Source organism: Panthera pardus, unplaced genomic scaffold (assembly GCF_024362965.1).
Source record: "Panthera pardus isolate Hobbes unplaced genomic scaffold, ASM2436296v1 HiC_scaffold_12, whole genome shotgun sequence".
NCBI lineage: Eukaryota > Metazoa > Chordata > Mammalia > Carnivora > Felidae > Panthera > Panthera pardus.
The window spans coordinates 14,485,394-14,500,987 of NW_026526677.1; the positions used below are offsets into that span (position 1 = coordinate 14,485,394).

Genomic DNA, 15,594 nt, shown 5'->3' on the forward strand with positions numbered 1-15,594 from the left:
CTCCGCGAAATGAGCAAGGTAAAAAAACGTGTAAAAGCTGTGTATACTTTAAGAACTTAAAACTAACCTAGCTCGCTAGACGTCACCTTGCGGTGGTTCTCGGGACGATTTCTACAGACGCTAGTAACGTTCTCCTTTGGAGTGAAGGAAATTTTTGTTTCTGAAAATAACTGCAGTATACATCCTGAGAAAGTTGCTATAAGTAGATTATACTCTAAATATATTTCCCAAACACATAGTATATTTTCTACCGTATCGTAAGCAACCTCAGGGTTGCTTAACCTAGGTTAACAACCTACGTTGTTTAACCTAACAGTTCCTTGTACACAGTATGTGTTCTTAATATATCTGTAAAATTGATGTAGTGCCCGTATGTCATAGAATATCTCGGTACACATTCTTCACGTTATTAAAAATTCTTTTTTTTAAATTTTTTTAACGTTTATTTATTTTTGAGACAGAGAGAGACAGAGCATGAATGGGGGAGGGGCAGAGAGAGAGAGAGGGAGACACAGAATCCGAAACAGGCTCCAGGTTCCAGCCATCAGCCCAGATCCCCACATGGGGCTCGAACTCACAGACCTCGAGATCGTGACCTGAGTCGAAGTCAGACGCTTAACCGGCTGAGCCACCCAGGCGCCCCTCACGTTAGTAAAAATTCTGTCTTGCTTGCAGAACGCCTTTATCCACCTGCAGGAACTTCTAGTCTTTCTTCCAGCAGCAGGGAAACTCAGTGTACTTTGGTACCATCATCATGTCAGGAACCCTTTGTCATAATACTCAATGTGACAGGACAGACAACTATTTTCTGAAGAAGGTGATCTTCTAGGTAGATGGTTGCCTACCTCCTACTACTTGAGTATCACCAGGGTGATCCAGAAATCCCTAATTATACATAAATTTTTCTCACTTGCCTATAATTGATGTATAGAATTTCTCCTAAAAACATTCTTTTTTCAGTTATTTATAACTCTTTCTCTTTTTTTAAATTTTTATGCTTTATTTTATATTAGAGAGAGAGAGAGAGAATGGGGGGAGGGGCAGAGAGAGAGGGAGGCACAGAATCCGAAGCAGGATCCAGGCTCTGAGATGTCAGCACAGACCCCGATGTGGGGCTCAAACCCATGAACCGTGAGATCATGACCTGAGCTGAAGTGGGACGCTGAACTGACTGAGCCACCCAGGCGCCCCTGTAATTTAACTAGTTGTTTTTAAGTTTATTTATTTTGAAAGAGAGAGAGAGAGTGAGGGAGGGGCAGAAAGAGAAGGAGAGAGAGAATCCTAAGCAGACTCAACACTGGCAGCACAGAGCCCAACACAGGGCTGGAACTCACGACAGGGTAGATGGTGACCTGAGCCGAAATCAAGAGTCCGATGCTTAACCAACTGAGCCACCCAGGTGTCCCTTTATAACTCCATTTTTAAGAAAACCAAGATCCATTAGGGTACCTAAGTTATAATAATAATGTAGCCATACAAGCTCAGATTTAAATCATGGGAAGGAGGAGAGTGAAGGGAAGTTAATTTACATGGTCTTGAGGAGAAACCCTGTTTTAGAGGCTAAAGTTAGGTCCTGGTTGAACAAAATGGAACCTGTGGGATTTTCACATCCCTCTACACAGGGGAGCATCTGAGGGAACAATTAATTCGAAAAGAATCAGAAGAAAGGACTGAGGACAATTCCACATCCTCTGAATAAGTACCAAGGAAGTAAACAATGGCAGAAAATGTCTTGAGTAACAAAAATGAATCCGTTTTTTAATTTTAACTGGTCGGCAATTAGTAGCAATTAGTTACATGGTTTGAGCCTTGCCTCAACAGTATCTCCCACACGAATACTTTTGTTACCTTAGTACTGGGACCATCACACAAAGAATGACAAAGGAATGTATGAAAGCATCAAAAATTGTCACTGAGAATCATTTTTCCAAATTTAAAAGTATACTAATTTCATTGTGGAGAGTTCTAGCTTTATAGAAAGCAAGAAACAAAAACAATACACTAATAAGAGAAAAAAAAAAAAAAAGCAGAAGAAATCCTGTGCCCTTGCTAAGTCCCAGATAAAGTTTCTGATTAAACGGGAAAGTACCGGACTACTCAAGAACATAAGCTAGTATATGCCTAACACATCTTACTTTCTTTCCTCCTCAAGTTTTGCATTTACTGGTTTAGGAGCAATTAAATGAACTGCATTAAAGCTCAGAAAATACAGCTGATGTGCATGATTATTATACATTATCTGGAGACATTTATCAACAGTAGATATTCAATGAATGCATAGCAAGCTGTGATATTTAGGTGTCTTGTCTTGATTAGCATGTTGTAAAGTGTCACTCAGAACATGGCCACTAAAGAGAGCATCCCCTGCGGCTACCACAGTGCACAAATTCAGAGGCCACTGATTTTCTTATTATGTATTTGCTCTCTGGAATCCTGCAATGCAGCCACCTTCCACATTACTTTCTCATCACACCAATGTCAGCGATGTTCAAGAGTTCAGCTTAATATAAGTTACAGACCACGCTTCCATCTGGTGACCCTCCTTATATGCTGCCTTCAGCCATCAATCACACAGGCTGGAATCCTGCTGCATTAGAGAACCAACTTAGAGGAACTTGAAGTTGCTTAGAATCCTGGAAATCTGTCATCCCCGGTTTTGTTCATTTCCAAATGAGACTTTAGGGTAAACACACTTTAGCATTCCCTGAGATTAGCCATGAGAATGATTTCTGGAGAGAGATTTATTTCCTGATGCTGTCATCAGGAATCTATCGAGAGCGAGGGTATTGCATCCAGAAAAGCCTAGTATCTGTGAGACTCCAGATGCCCATGTCTGCATCCGTATGAGAAGGTTGTTAATAACCAGTTAGAATACATAAGATAGCATATTAAATATGTGATATTGTATAGTAGTGAAAGACGTAATATATGACAAAATGGTCTTTCTTTCCTTAAGTTCATTTTGAAGGATTTCCATATAGAAACACAGCATCTGATGAATTATGGATGCACACTTTCATTTATCTCAAGTTATTTATGATATAAAAAATTGCATATAATATGGAAGGGAAAATTTTCCTTACTTCTCTCCCACATTCTCTGGTCGGTCTAATAATTAAATCGGCCCAAAACAGACTAACAGGAGAAAAATGTGTAATTTCATATGCTCGGAGCTCATAGAAATACAAGACTCAGTGACCAAAGCAGGCAGCTTTTATACATTCTACACAAAGGAAAAATACAGCGTGAAGAACTGGAAAGTCAAAGAAGTTTGGGCTTCGGGGAGCAAATTAGTAAGGAAGTAATAAAGGTTTCTTTATACAGCCCTTTCTATTCTGACTTTTTCTGGTGATAAAGATGTCTCTGTCCCTTCTGGTACAGGGAAGGCACTTTTCACCTGGGACATTTAGTCTCTTCTTTCAGGGGGAAAAAGAGAGTCAGTGTGTCCTTCTTGCATCTAAGAAAAATATCACTAGTTCAGTTCTAGATAATAATATATTGCTGTGGTTTTCTTATTTATATTTAATCTTCCCTTAATTTAATTTAATTTTCCCTCAATTTAATTTAAATTTAATGTAATTTTTTTCATAAAAATAAAAATGTTCCCCTCTGGTAAACAAAATTGTGTCATTTATTGTGGAGACAGATCTTAATTAACTACACATTGTTACCACATAGTGAATCAGGACAGACTTTAGAGATGTAAGTCCTAAGGACTATCAAACAAAAATGGTATATTCTCTTCTTACTCAGTTTCAGAAAGAAATAACACATTATCAGTCATTTTTGTTCAGGTCGACTTTTCTCCAATTAAACACAGATCCATATTCTTTTTATGATAAAGACAGGAACTCAGAATAAGGGTTTTATGGTGATGCTGTATGTATTTAATGCATATTTATAAGTTTTAAAAGCAACCCCCATCTGTTAAATATGGCCAAAAAATATTTTTGACTTGAATTCAGATATATATATATATATATATATATATATATGTATATATATATATATATATATATAGAAAGAGGGAGAGAGAGAGAGAGAGAGGAAAAGAGGGAGAGATATTTATATATCTATCTATATCTATCTATATGTATATATCTATCATCTATCTACATATCTATCTATGTATCATCTCTCTATCATCTATCTATCTCCCTGTGTGGGTGAGAGAGAGTGATAGAAATGACTATAAAAAGGCTATACCTGCCAATCATTAATCAGCATAGAAAGAATATCCTAACAGTTTCATACATAAACCACATACCATATTCTTTCTTGCTATTTATCTATTTCATCTGTCTCTGCTCTAGCTTCTGAAAATAAAAGCACTGAATCCACTTATTGAGATGCCATATATACAGCATATATTTGAAGGACCATGTAAGACTCAAAGATACTCTTAATTAATCATTTCCATTGTAGAAGTTAAAACCAGTGAATGTCTTCAATTTTTTAGCTGCGATTGCAAAATGCCTTTGTATGAAAACATTTCAGAATGGAAGTAAAGCCCAGGGAGATTCTCAGGTTTTCAAAGGAGCATTTATAGGATGCTGTGACTTCTCACAAAGTATCATGCTGAAAAAATATCTATGGAGAATTTTGTTTTATTTTTTATAAAGCGCTTCAAGGGTTTCCACCTGTATGATCTTTTTCCATTTAACACATACTTTTATGGAGCTCTTACTTATAAGTAGCAGCACAGTAGAAAATATTGTTTGAAATAAATTGTTCAAGAAGAATGGGTTGTCACTGGATTACTACTAATTTAGAGTGTGTAAACCTATAATCAGATTAACCCATCTCTCTCCCTTATGTCAGCTATATATTATAGCATCTAAAGGTTGATTGATCTACGTATTGGCTGTTTTATCAGATCGAGTGGTTTTTAACTAAAGAATAAGACATTTTAATCCCTAAAAATGGAATTACAAAAATAGAATTGACAGATTCAATTAATCGTGGGCCTCCTACGTCTGAATATATGAAATTGAACAACACATTCTGGAAAATATTTTTTAAGGAATCGTGACTCAAATAGAAGCTTGGGCAGATGGCCTATAATGACTATCTTGGCATTTTTACATAAATAGGAAACACCACATTAAAAGGCTTTATATATTCTAGCCTGTCTACTTCAACCCTCCTTTTAGTCTCTCTACATCATATCCTTCTCACACATTCCCAAAGACTAAAGGCAAATAGCTGCTTCCAAATGCAGTATTATCAGGGCCAAGGGGAAGTCTTTAAATATGGTGACATAAGAGGCTCAACACCCTGCTTCCCACGGACACACCAAATGCATAGCTACACATGGTACAATTCCTTCTGAAAGAAACCAAGAAACTAGCTAAATGACTCCTGCACATCAGACAATTAGCAAAAACAAATACAATTGTGGGTCTTTTGTAAAAATGAAGTGGTACAACACAAATTTACTTTTTTTTCCAAATTTTTATTTAAATTCTAGGTAGGGAACACATAGTGTAACATCGGCTGCAGGAGTAGAATTGAGTGATTCATCACTTACAGACAACACCCACTGCAAAACACAACAAGTGCCTTCCTTCATACCCACCACCCATTTAGGTCATCCCCCCCACCAACTCCCTGCATCAACCCTTGGTTTGTTCTTTATAGTTAAGAGTATCTTATGGTTTGCTTCTCTCTCTCTCTCTTTCTCCCTTCCCCTATGTTCATCTGTTTTGTTTCTTAAATTCCACATATGAGTGAAATCATGCAGTATTTTGTCTTTCTCTGATGACTTATTTCACTTAGCGTCATACTCTCTAGATCCATCCACATTATTGCAAAGGGCAAGATTTCATTCTTTTTGATGGCCGAGTAATATTACATTGTGTGTGTGTGTGTGTGTGTGTGTGTGTGTGTGTGTGTGTCCACCACACCTTCTTTATCCCTTCATTAGTTGATGGACATTTGGGCTCTTTCTATAATTTGCTTATTGTTGATGCTGCTGCTATAAACATTGGGGTCATGTAGCCCTTTGAATCAGTATTTTTGTATCTTTTGGGTAAATACTTAGTCGTGCATTTGCTGGGTCATAGAGTATTTTTATTTTTAACTTTTTTGAAGAACTTCCATACTGTTTTCCACAGCAGCTGCACCAGTTTGCATTCCCACCAACAGTGTAAAAGGGATTGCTTTTCTTCACATCCTTACCAACATCTGCTGTTTCCTGTGTTCATTTTAGCCAACCTGACAGGTTCATTTTAGCATCTGACAGGAGCTATCTCATTGCGGTTTTGATTTGTGTCTCCCTGAGGATGAGTAATGTTGAGTATCTTTTCATGTGTCTGCTACTCACCTGGATGTCTTCTTTAGAAAAATGTTGTCTATATGTCTTCTGCCCATTTCTTAACTGGTTTATTTATATTTTGGATGCTGAGTTTGATAAGTTCTTTATAGATTTTAGATACTAATCTCATGCAAAGTTTCAGAAAGCAGGAGAAAACTCCACAATATTACATGTCAATTGTATCTCAGTAAAACTAGGAAATCATACCCTCTTTGAAATACATAAATGAAAACACAAACACACACAATACACACATATATATAAAAATATAAATGGGATTAATTTACGTATGTTTTAATTTTATTTTCATAGTGGATAATTTTTCCCCTCATTACTTCATTCCACACATCGATCTCAAGTATGCTACATCTTTTTTTTTCTTATTTTCTCATCATGGTCATTCATTAGTGACTATATGATCATCATTTGCTTTCCAGAAAATAGTGTATAATACTGTATAATTCATTGCATGTTAAATTTCCCAATTAACTATAGTCTTTTGCAAATACTTCTACACCAATACAAAGGGCACCAATGTATTCCTTTTAATGATTTTATAATGTTCTTAATATATTTATTCCCCTATTTGTGAACATCTCTTTGTTTCTAGTTTTGACTACCATTAACTTCATTAAAATAATTACATTTGTAAAAAGTATACACCGTTTGAAAGTTGGTCCCAGAATGACAATTATTTTTTCTATACTGTATTCATCAAAGCAGTCAAAGTCCAGCCCAATTTAACAGAAAGGGGTAAAGATATCATGTGTCCATGATATCAAATATCAAAGAGTTTGAAATCATCTTTAATTAAGCACGACTACCATCAATCAGTTGTAGAACCTTGAAAATTCCCATTTTCTCATTTTTTATTAGTTTTTTATATATTCAAATTAAATACATAAGTGTGTGTGAATGAATTTTTCTTATACTTGGAAGTACACACAGAACAAAATGCACTAATAGAAAAGATAGTTGAGGGGTGCCTGGGTGGCTCAGTTGGTTGGGTATCTGACTTCAGCTCAGGTCATGATCTCACCGTTCATGAGTTTGAGTCTTGCATCAGGATCTGTGCTTACAGCTCAGAGCCTGGAGCCTGCTTCAGATTCTGTGTCTCTCCCTCTCTCTGCCCCTCCCCTGCTCATGCTCTATCTCTCAAAAATAAATAAACAATTTTTTTAAAAGGAGGGCACTGGTGATGAGCACTGGGTGTTTTATGTAATTGACAAATCACTGGATTCTACTCCTGAAACCAATATTGCATTGTATGTTAACCAACTAGAATTTAAAAGAAAATTTGAAAATAAAAAAGGAACAAATAGAACCTTGTTTTTTCCTAAACCTTTTTCATGCACACATGTACTTATGATCTATATTAGCTGAAACAGTCCAAAAGAGCTTCTTTATTCCAACTATTTATCACCCACCAGCCTATCCACTTAAAATACTTAAGAACAAAGTTTCAGTTTGTACAAGTGCTGGTGCTAGGGCTGCAAGATATACACAAATTAGCCCATTGCAGTTGTTATTATGAAAGAGCTTATAAGGTAGTCAAAGATACATATCTGAATAAAATAAAGATAGTACAAGAAAAAGTAGGCTATGTATAGTGGATGTGATGGTCATAAAATACTTTTTAAGTGTATATATGTCATAGACTCTAAGTCTAAAGTTCTTTCTTGGCCAGTAAGAAAGCAGATGCAGGATTAAAATGCAAGAGATGGCCAATGTCCAGAAAAAGACAAGATCCCCGAATAAAGGTTCTTGTCCTGTTTTTATTAGGATCAGCAGGCTTATAAACATGGTGATGGATGTGCACAAAGAGACAATGAAACTGTGAACATTAACTCATGGATGTGAAGGAAAGGGGGTCTTGAAGACATTTGGGGTTAGGGGTTTGGGTTAATACAAAACAAAATCCTGGCACTGGCAGCTGGGCAGAAGGTTGTTTACAGCAGACATGAGGCACCACCTCTGTTTGTTTTAGCCAGCCTAGGGGATGAGACAGATAGAGTGAGTAACTTCAGGGTCAACAAGGCACCTTTTCTTTTGCTAATCAGCTCCACTCTGGGCAGCTTCACAAGCAGCACAGCAGCAGTCTATAGCCCTATTTACCTGTTTACCTAACTTGGTCCTTCCCTCCTGTGAAAGCAATTTTCTGCTATACTACTAACTTGGGGGATGCTTTCACCCTGACTACCTAATCTTGCTTACCTCATATACCATTGTATTGGGGGCCTTTGCCCCCCTTCACTATTCTGGAAGACTTTGTCCCCCCCAACTCTATTCTGGGGCCTTCGCTCCCCTTCTTTATCCATATTCCCCTAATCTTGTTTACCTAAACTTGGGTGTGAGCATCCTATGGCTTTGTAATTCTTTGTGCCTTTTTAACGCATTGGTGCAAGCCCAGGGAATTCCTAAACTTGTTCCTTACATATTTACTTATTTTGAAAGAGAGAGTGCAAACAGCAGGGGAAGGGCACAGAGAAAGGGAAAGAGAGAGAATCCCAAGCAGGCTCCACACCAGCAGCATGGAGGCCAATATGGGGCTTGAACCCATGAATCATGTAATCATGACCTCAGCCAAAACCAGGAGTCAGACACTTAACTGACTGACACACCCAGACACCCTTAGTCATAAAGTAATTCAAACTTATTAATTTAATATATTTAATGGAATAGATAGTAATTAACAAAGTAATTAAGTAGGAGGCCTATTTGAGTTTCATTAGAAGTCCGATCTGATTGGAGGAAGATGTTATAGACTCAAGGTAACAATGAATCATACTATAAAAATCATTTTACCTTCCTAACGATGACCCATTTGGTGCAAGAGCAAAGAATTTAAATTCAGCCTTTGTGGAAATTGTTGCAACATTCACGGGAGAAAATACAGAACTAGATGTCTAATTGGATGCTTCTGTATAATATAGAAGCATGAGCACAGAGGCCTGAGATATTTAAATCCCAAATGACACTGAGTAAAAATAAAATACAATCTGTCTGCAGCATTCAGCTATCAGGGGCCAGCACAGAAAGGCTTGCCCATCACAGGTAGTTTCTGAGTCACTAAATTTAAATAATCAACAAAAAAAAAGTTTATATTTGGAAAAATGAGGAATCAAATATTTTTAAAAGTGTGAATGATTATTTTACTCATTTTCTTTGGTTAATAATCTGCAATCAAATGGCAAAAAAAAAAGAGGTATTTCTCATTTAAGTAGGGTGAATCCATTCATTTTGAGTAGCAAATAAACAGTTTTACTTATTTGTATCCTAATCAAAATTTATATAGATAGATAGATATGAGATTTTTTACTCACTGTGAAAGGGTATATGCAAAGTTAAGATTTTTTTCTACTTTTTTTTACCAGTAATAGTTGAGATATCACTACACAAATACTAATTTGTGTAAATTGAACCCATATGAACCACATATGATATTTACTGAAATCTAAAAGAAAATCAGTTATCATCCATATTTCAGTTTTCATATATCAGTAGAAAGACGGGTACATGCATACACACTCACACACACACGGAAGCCTATAAATCAAAGGTATGTTTATTACTCTTGTTTTCCTCTTTATTTTTAACAAACAAGTCAGTTTTAAAATCCAGAGATGGAAATGTATGTGTTAAATTCTGCTGTATCCACCTGTTTTTAATATTCTTTTTTTACTGGTCAAGATAAATGTCTTTTGGCATGAGACCACTCTTGCATGTAAGTAATATAAACGTGGCAAAATAGTAATATATAACTAGAGAAAGGTTTATTAAGATATATCTAATGTCTCAGTAAATACTAAAAACAATGTGGGTGGAAATAGTCACAAACATATTGTTCATTATTCTTAAATCAGAGATACGTTCATTGTTTCAAACTTAACAAGTCTTAAATAAATCATGGTTTCTTTTTTCTAAATGTTTATTATTTATTTTCAGAGACAGAGAGTGCGCACAGGCTCATGAGTGGGGGAGGGGCAGAGAGAGAGAGTGAAAGAGAGAAACCCAAGCAATCTCCACTCTCTCCCTATAGAGCCCAACTCTGTGCTCAATCTCAAGACCATGAGATTATGACCTGAGCCAAAATCAAGAGTCCTATGCTCAACCCACTTAGCCACCTAGATGTCCCAAACAAATTATGATTCTTAGAGAATTCAATAAATGTAATCATTTTATGGTCAATTAGGTATTTGGTTTTTTTTTAATTTTTTTAAATATATATATATATATTTTTTATTTTTGAGAGACAGAGTGTGATCAGGGGAAGGGCAGAAAAAAGAGGGAGACACAGAATCCAAAGCAGAATCCAGGCTCTGAGCTGTCAACACAAAGCCTGATGTGAGACTCAAACTCACAAACTTTGAGACCATGACCTGAGCCAAAGTCAGGCACTTAACCGACTGAGCCACCCAGGCACCCCAATGAGATATTTATTTTTAAAACACAAGAATTCATATTCCAACTTTGTTTTTAATTGAGGTGTTACTTGTGTATTATATATGATCTATAATGACTGACTACTGATATAAAGCAACGAAAGTGCGCATAAATCATATATCTTATGGACGATACCTAAATTTACAATCAAACTTTCTCTAAATTCTATACCCAAACACTTTAACTTCTGCCAGCAACATAACCATGAAACTTGTCGGGACTGCTGTCTCAAGATTAAGACCGTAAAGAACATAATGTGTTGAAATAAATCCTTTGTGATTTACAGATGGTATTTTTCTGAGTGTTAAAACTTTTTTTTTGAGTGTTTATTTTTCTGAGTGTTAAAACTGAGAGTTAAAACTGTGTTCTACCATTTCTTGATCATTTCTGTAGCATTTTGGAAGAATAAAGAAGAATGGATGGAAAAAAAATTGCTCTTCTGTGAATGAATTCCTTCTCCTGGGAATTAGCAATAACCCTGGAATTAAAGTGACCCTATTTATCATATTTCTAGTTGCTTATCTCATCATTCTGGTTGCAATCCTTGGGATGATCATTTTAATCAGAATGGATTCCCAGCTTCACACACCAGTGTATTTCTTCCTCAGCCACCTCTCCTTCTGTTATTCTACAGCAATTGGACCCCAGATGCTAGTAGGCTTCACTGCAAAGAACAAGTCAATTCCCTTCTATGGCTGTGCTCTGCAATTCTGGATCTTCTGCACCTTTGTAGATTCTGAGTGTCTACGGTTGGCAGTGATGGCCTTTGATCCCTACAAGGTCATTAGCAACCCCTTGCTCTACACGGCCAACACGTCCAGCAGAGTGTGCTTTCTGCTCATGGCTGGGGTTTACATGATGGGAATTGTGGATGCTTCTGTAAATACAATATTAATATTTCACTTATGTTTCTGTGAGTCAAATGTGATCAACGACTTCTTCTGTGATGTCCCACCTCTCCTTTTGTTATCTTGCTCAGATACACAAGTTAATGAGTTAGTGATATTCACCATTTTGGGCTTCATTGAGCTGATTACCCTTTCAGAGCTCTTTGAGTCTTACTTTTAGATCATCCTGGCAGTGATAAAGATCCGCTCTGCTGAGGGGAGGTTCAAAGCTTTCTCCACCTGCGCCTCCCACTTAACTGCTGTTGCAACTTTCCAGGGGACCCTGCTCTTTATGTATTTCCGGCCAAGTTCTTCCTACTCTTCCTACTCTGATCAAGACAAAATGACCTCCTTGTTTTACACCCTTGTGATTCCCATGTTAAATCCTATGATTTACAGCCTCCGGAACAAAGATGTGAACAAAGCTCTGAAAAAAAATTAAAAATAGACGGTGGTTTCATTGAAAACTTATATGTATGCATTTTTTTTCTCACAATCTTACACTATAAATCATGGAAATCAGAATTGTTTTGGCTATAAGCGTGTGATTCAATAAGTATTTATAACATGTACCAGCCATGCCAAAATGTGTCATTCCCTAAATACTCCAGGCTTCATTTTATACATTGAATTTATGTTGGTACTCCTTATTTGTGTGAAATTTTCAGATTCCAAGTTTGCCAAATTTTTGTCTTCAGTCTTTCATTTGTGTATGAATTTAATTTTCTAAATGCTATTATTTTCTAAGTACCTTTATGTGCTTTGAATTTCATGGTGAATCCAGCAGTTTATTTACTAATAAATCTCATTGCCTAATGGAAGTTACAATTTTAATTAACACTCAGATTATTTATAAAACTATAATTACCCATAATGTAAAAAAAAAGAAAGAAAGAAATGCTAAACGCTATAAAACCAAAGTACATTTTTCAAATACAGTGAAGGAAATTGTTGTTTGAGATGACTTCAAATCCACTTATGACAAAATAAAATTGTTTTTGAGAGTAAAGTTGTTTTGATATAAGGATATCAAAAGGATATAAGGATATAAGGATGAAATAGGTTTTCCAGGATTTTGTTATCTCATATGTTTTTACTGATAATAACTCAGGAGCTCAACTGATGAAGGGCCCCACTGGGAGCTTATGAATAAACACACATGAAGAATCAACTATGGCAAAGGAGTACTTAGACTCTAAATATTGATTCTTGTGAGGACCACCTAAGAGGGTTCTGTCTGAGCAAGGCTACAATATATATCTCTATGTGTATTGCAGCATTATTTACAATAACCAAGGCATGAAAGCAAGCCGGTGTCCATTAATAAATGAACGGATAAAGAAGGTGTGATGTATATATACAATGAAATATTATTCAGCTGTAAACTAGAATGAGATCTTGCCACCTGCAGTAACATGGACAGACATAGAGGCCGTTATGCTAAGTGAGGTCACTCAGACAGGGAAAGACAAATACCATATGATTTCATGTATATATGGAATCTCAAAAAACAAGTGAATAAACAGACAATCAAAAGGCAGACAAGAAACTCATAAATGCAGAGTTTTGTTGTTTGCCAGAGGGGAAGTGGGGGCAGGAGAGGTGTGCAAAATTGGTGAAGGGGATTAAGAGGTACACACTTGCAGTTATAAATAAGTCACAGGGAGGAAAAAATACAGCGTAGGTGATATAGCCATTCATATTGTAGTAACAGTATCGGCAACAGATGATGACTACACTTAGTGCGAGCACTGAGTAATGCACAGAGTAGTCACGTGACTATGCTGCACACCTGAGCCTGATATAACATTGCACATCAACTATACTCAATAGTAAATTTTTTTTAAAATTAAATTTAATTAAAATAATATCTCTCCAATGACCTCGGGTCAATAAGCTCCTGCCTGGTAACGGTGACTCTTCCACTGGTGGTGGCAAAAGCCAATAGCCAGGTAGCAGCAGCCTGTGCAGAAGATCATCCTGCCCATGATGCTCATGATGAGTGATTCTGTCATTCCCTAGCAACGTGCTCTAGCAACAGGGGACTGTTACTTTTGCACTGGCAACCGGACGTCAGCTCAGGATTGGCTGAACCGTCTCTCCTGAGCCCCAGCTCCCCTAAAGGTGCACTTCGACTAAATTTGAACTCCATTCCTTTCATCTCTCCCTGCCTGGAGCACTAGTGTGACTAATCTATCATTCACTGGAGTATATTATCCTTTATTGGCTTATTTGGAGACATTATTGTGTATGCCATTGCTTAGTGAAACTCCCACTGTGAACCTGCGTTAAATACATTGCTGGCAAAGACAAACCAGTCTCTGAGCATTAATTTGCTTCCCAAAGCGAAACAGAAGTTGAAAAGTAATTCTTGCAAATTCAGACAATTAGTCTGGGATCTAAAAGATAAGTAGGAATTCGCTGAGAGATGCACTAGGTAGAGAAAGCATTCTATGCAGATAGATCAGCAACTAGAGGGTCCCCAGGGGGACAGGACCACGTCATTTCTGTGGAATTTAAAGAAAACCAGTAAGGCTGGGCTGTAGTGCTACCATTCACCACTCAGTCACTTCCTCCAGGGGCTTTTCTTCCCTCTAGCACTCACTAAAGCTTGGGTCCCACACCACCCTGAGCCTGGGAACTTTGTTGAATCTACTCTGTTTCCTAAATCGTTACCTTCAAGGTGGGGTAATGAATACTCAGAGTTTAAGGACTGGGTATTTTCATCTCTTTGCTCAAGCCCCGCTATAGCATCTGGGTAAAGAAAAAATGAAAAAAGATCCAAAAAGTTAATTGTTATTGAATGTTTATTCATGGGAAGTAAAAGAAAAAATCGCTGAGGTCAAGTATGTGCCTTAAGTACGTTTTTGTATCATATACGTAAGCACGTAAAGTAGTTGTGGATGCTAAACGTAAGGGAAGCTTAAAGGCATATAAGTTACTTGGGAAAATAAACCAAAGAACTCTCATCTGGGCGTTCACAAGGTATTTGACAACTTAATTTGGTTCTGCTCCAGTTTGTGCATGATCCCATTGAGACAGGGAATTGGAAGGGACCCCGTGGGAGAAAAAGCTGCTTCTTTTCCGGCTTCCGTTCTTGCGAGCACCTGCACCCCACCCCATCTACGCATGCCTTGTAATGTAAATAACATATGTCCTCCTTGTAAGGGACAAATGTCTGCTACAATTACATAAACTAAAAGTCACTCAATGGCTAGGACTACCTAGGTGCCATTGTAGAAGGCTTTGGTGAAAACACTTCAGATTTCCAGTAAAAACCAAGTAGGACAATGAGGCTCCTCTTTTGTCCAGGGTGATATTCTTTCTGACATTCTGAGACATGGTACAGGAAGGTATAGAGGTAGAAAAATACATAACGAAATAAAACAAGGGGGGGATGCTTCCTTTAGCCAAAATCTCTCCTCAATTAGGCAATGCTATTCAGACATTTTACCTATCAGTTAGGTTCTTTCATGAAGTACAGCATGTTAGGAGTGTAATTTAATCAGAACAAAGCCCAGACACAGATGGGTGTCAATCTTAGAAGCACAAAGATGCCATCTACCAACACATTGCCCCTTCATAGGACAACTGTAATGTATTTAAGCTCGGATTTGATCTACATATTGGCTCCTATAAGCCAATCTAAGTCTGATGTGTGAACTAAAAAGAAGGAGATGTAGGGCACCTGAGTGGCTCAGTCGGTTAACAATCTGACTTCGGCTCAGGTCATTATCTCACAGTTTGTGAGTTTGAGCCCCTCATCGGGTTCTCTGCTGTCAGTGCAGAGCCCCGTTCAGATCCTCTGTGTCCCTCTCTCTCTGCCGCTTCCCTGTGTATACTCTCTCTTTCTCAAAAATAAAATAAACATTAAAAAAAGAAGCAAACGTTAAGTCTATTAAATGAGGCACTGTAAGCTCAATGAACAAGTGTCTAAAAATAGAATCA

At 37.2% G+C, this 15,594-nt stretch overlaps 1 protein-coding gene across 1 annotated transcript; it reads left to right on the forward strand.

Moving 5' to 3' along the window:
* Positions 1 to 9: 9 nt before the first annotated feature.
* LOC109245203 (olfactory receptor-like protein OLF2) lies at positions 10 to 15,506 on the forward strand (the record flags this gene model as incomplete). The annotated part of the gene is given in 3 exon segments (XM_053900610.1): positions 10 to 18; positions 11,153 to 12,082; positions 15,498 to 15,506. Coding segments are annotated over 3 exon segments (948 nt in total), but the record flags the coding sequence as incomplete, so codon positions are not given.
* Between the last annotated feature and the right edge of the window lie 88 nt (positions 15,507 to 15,594).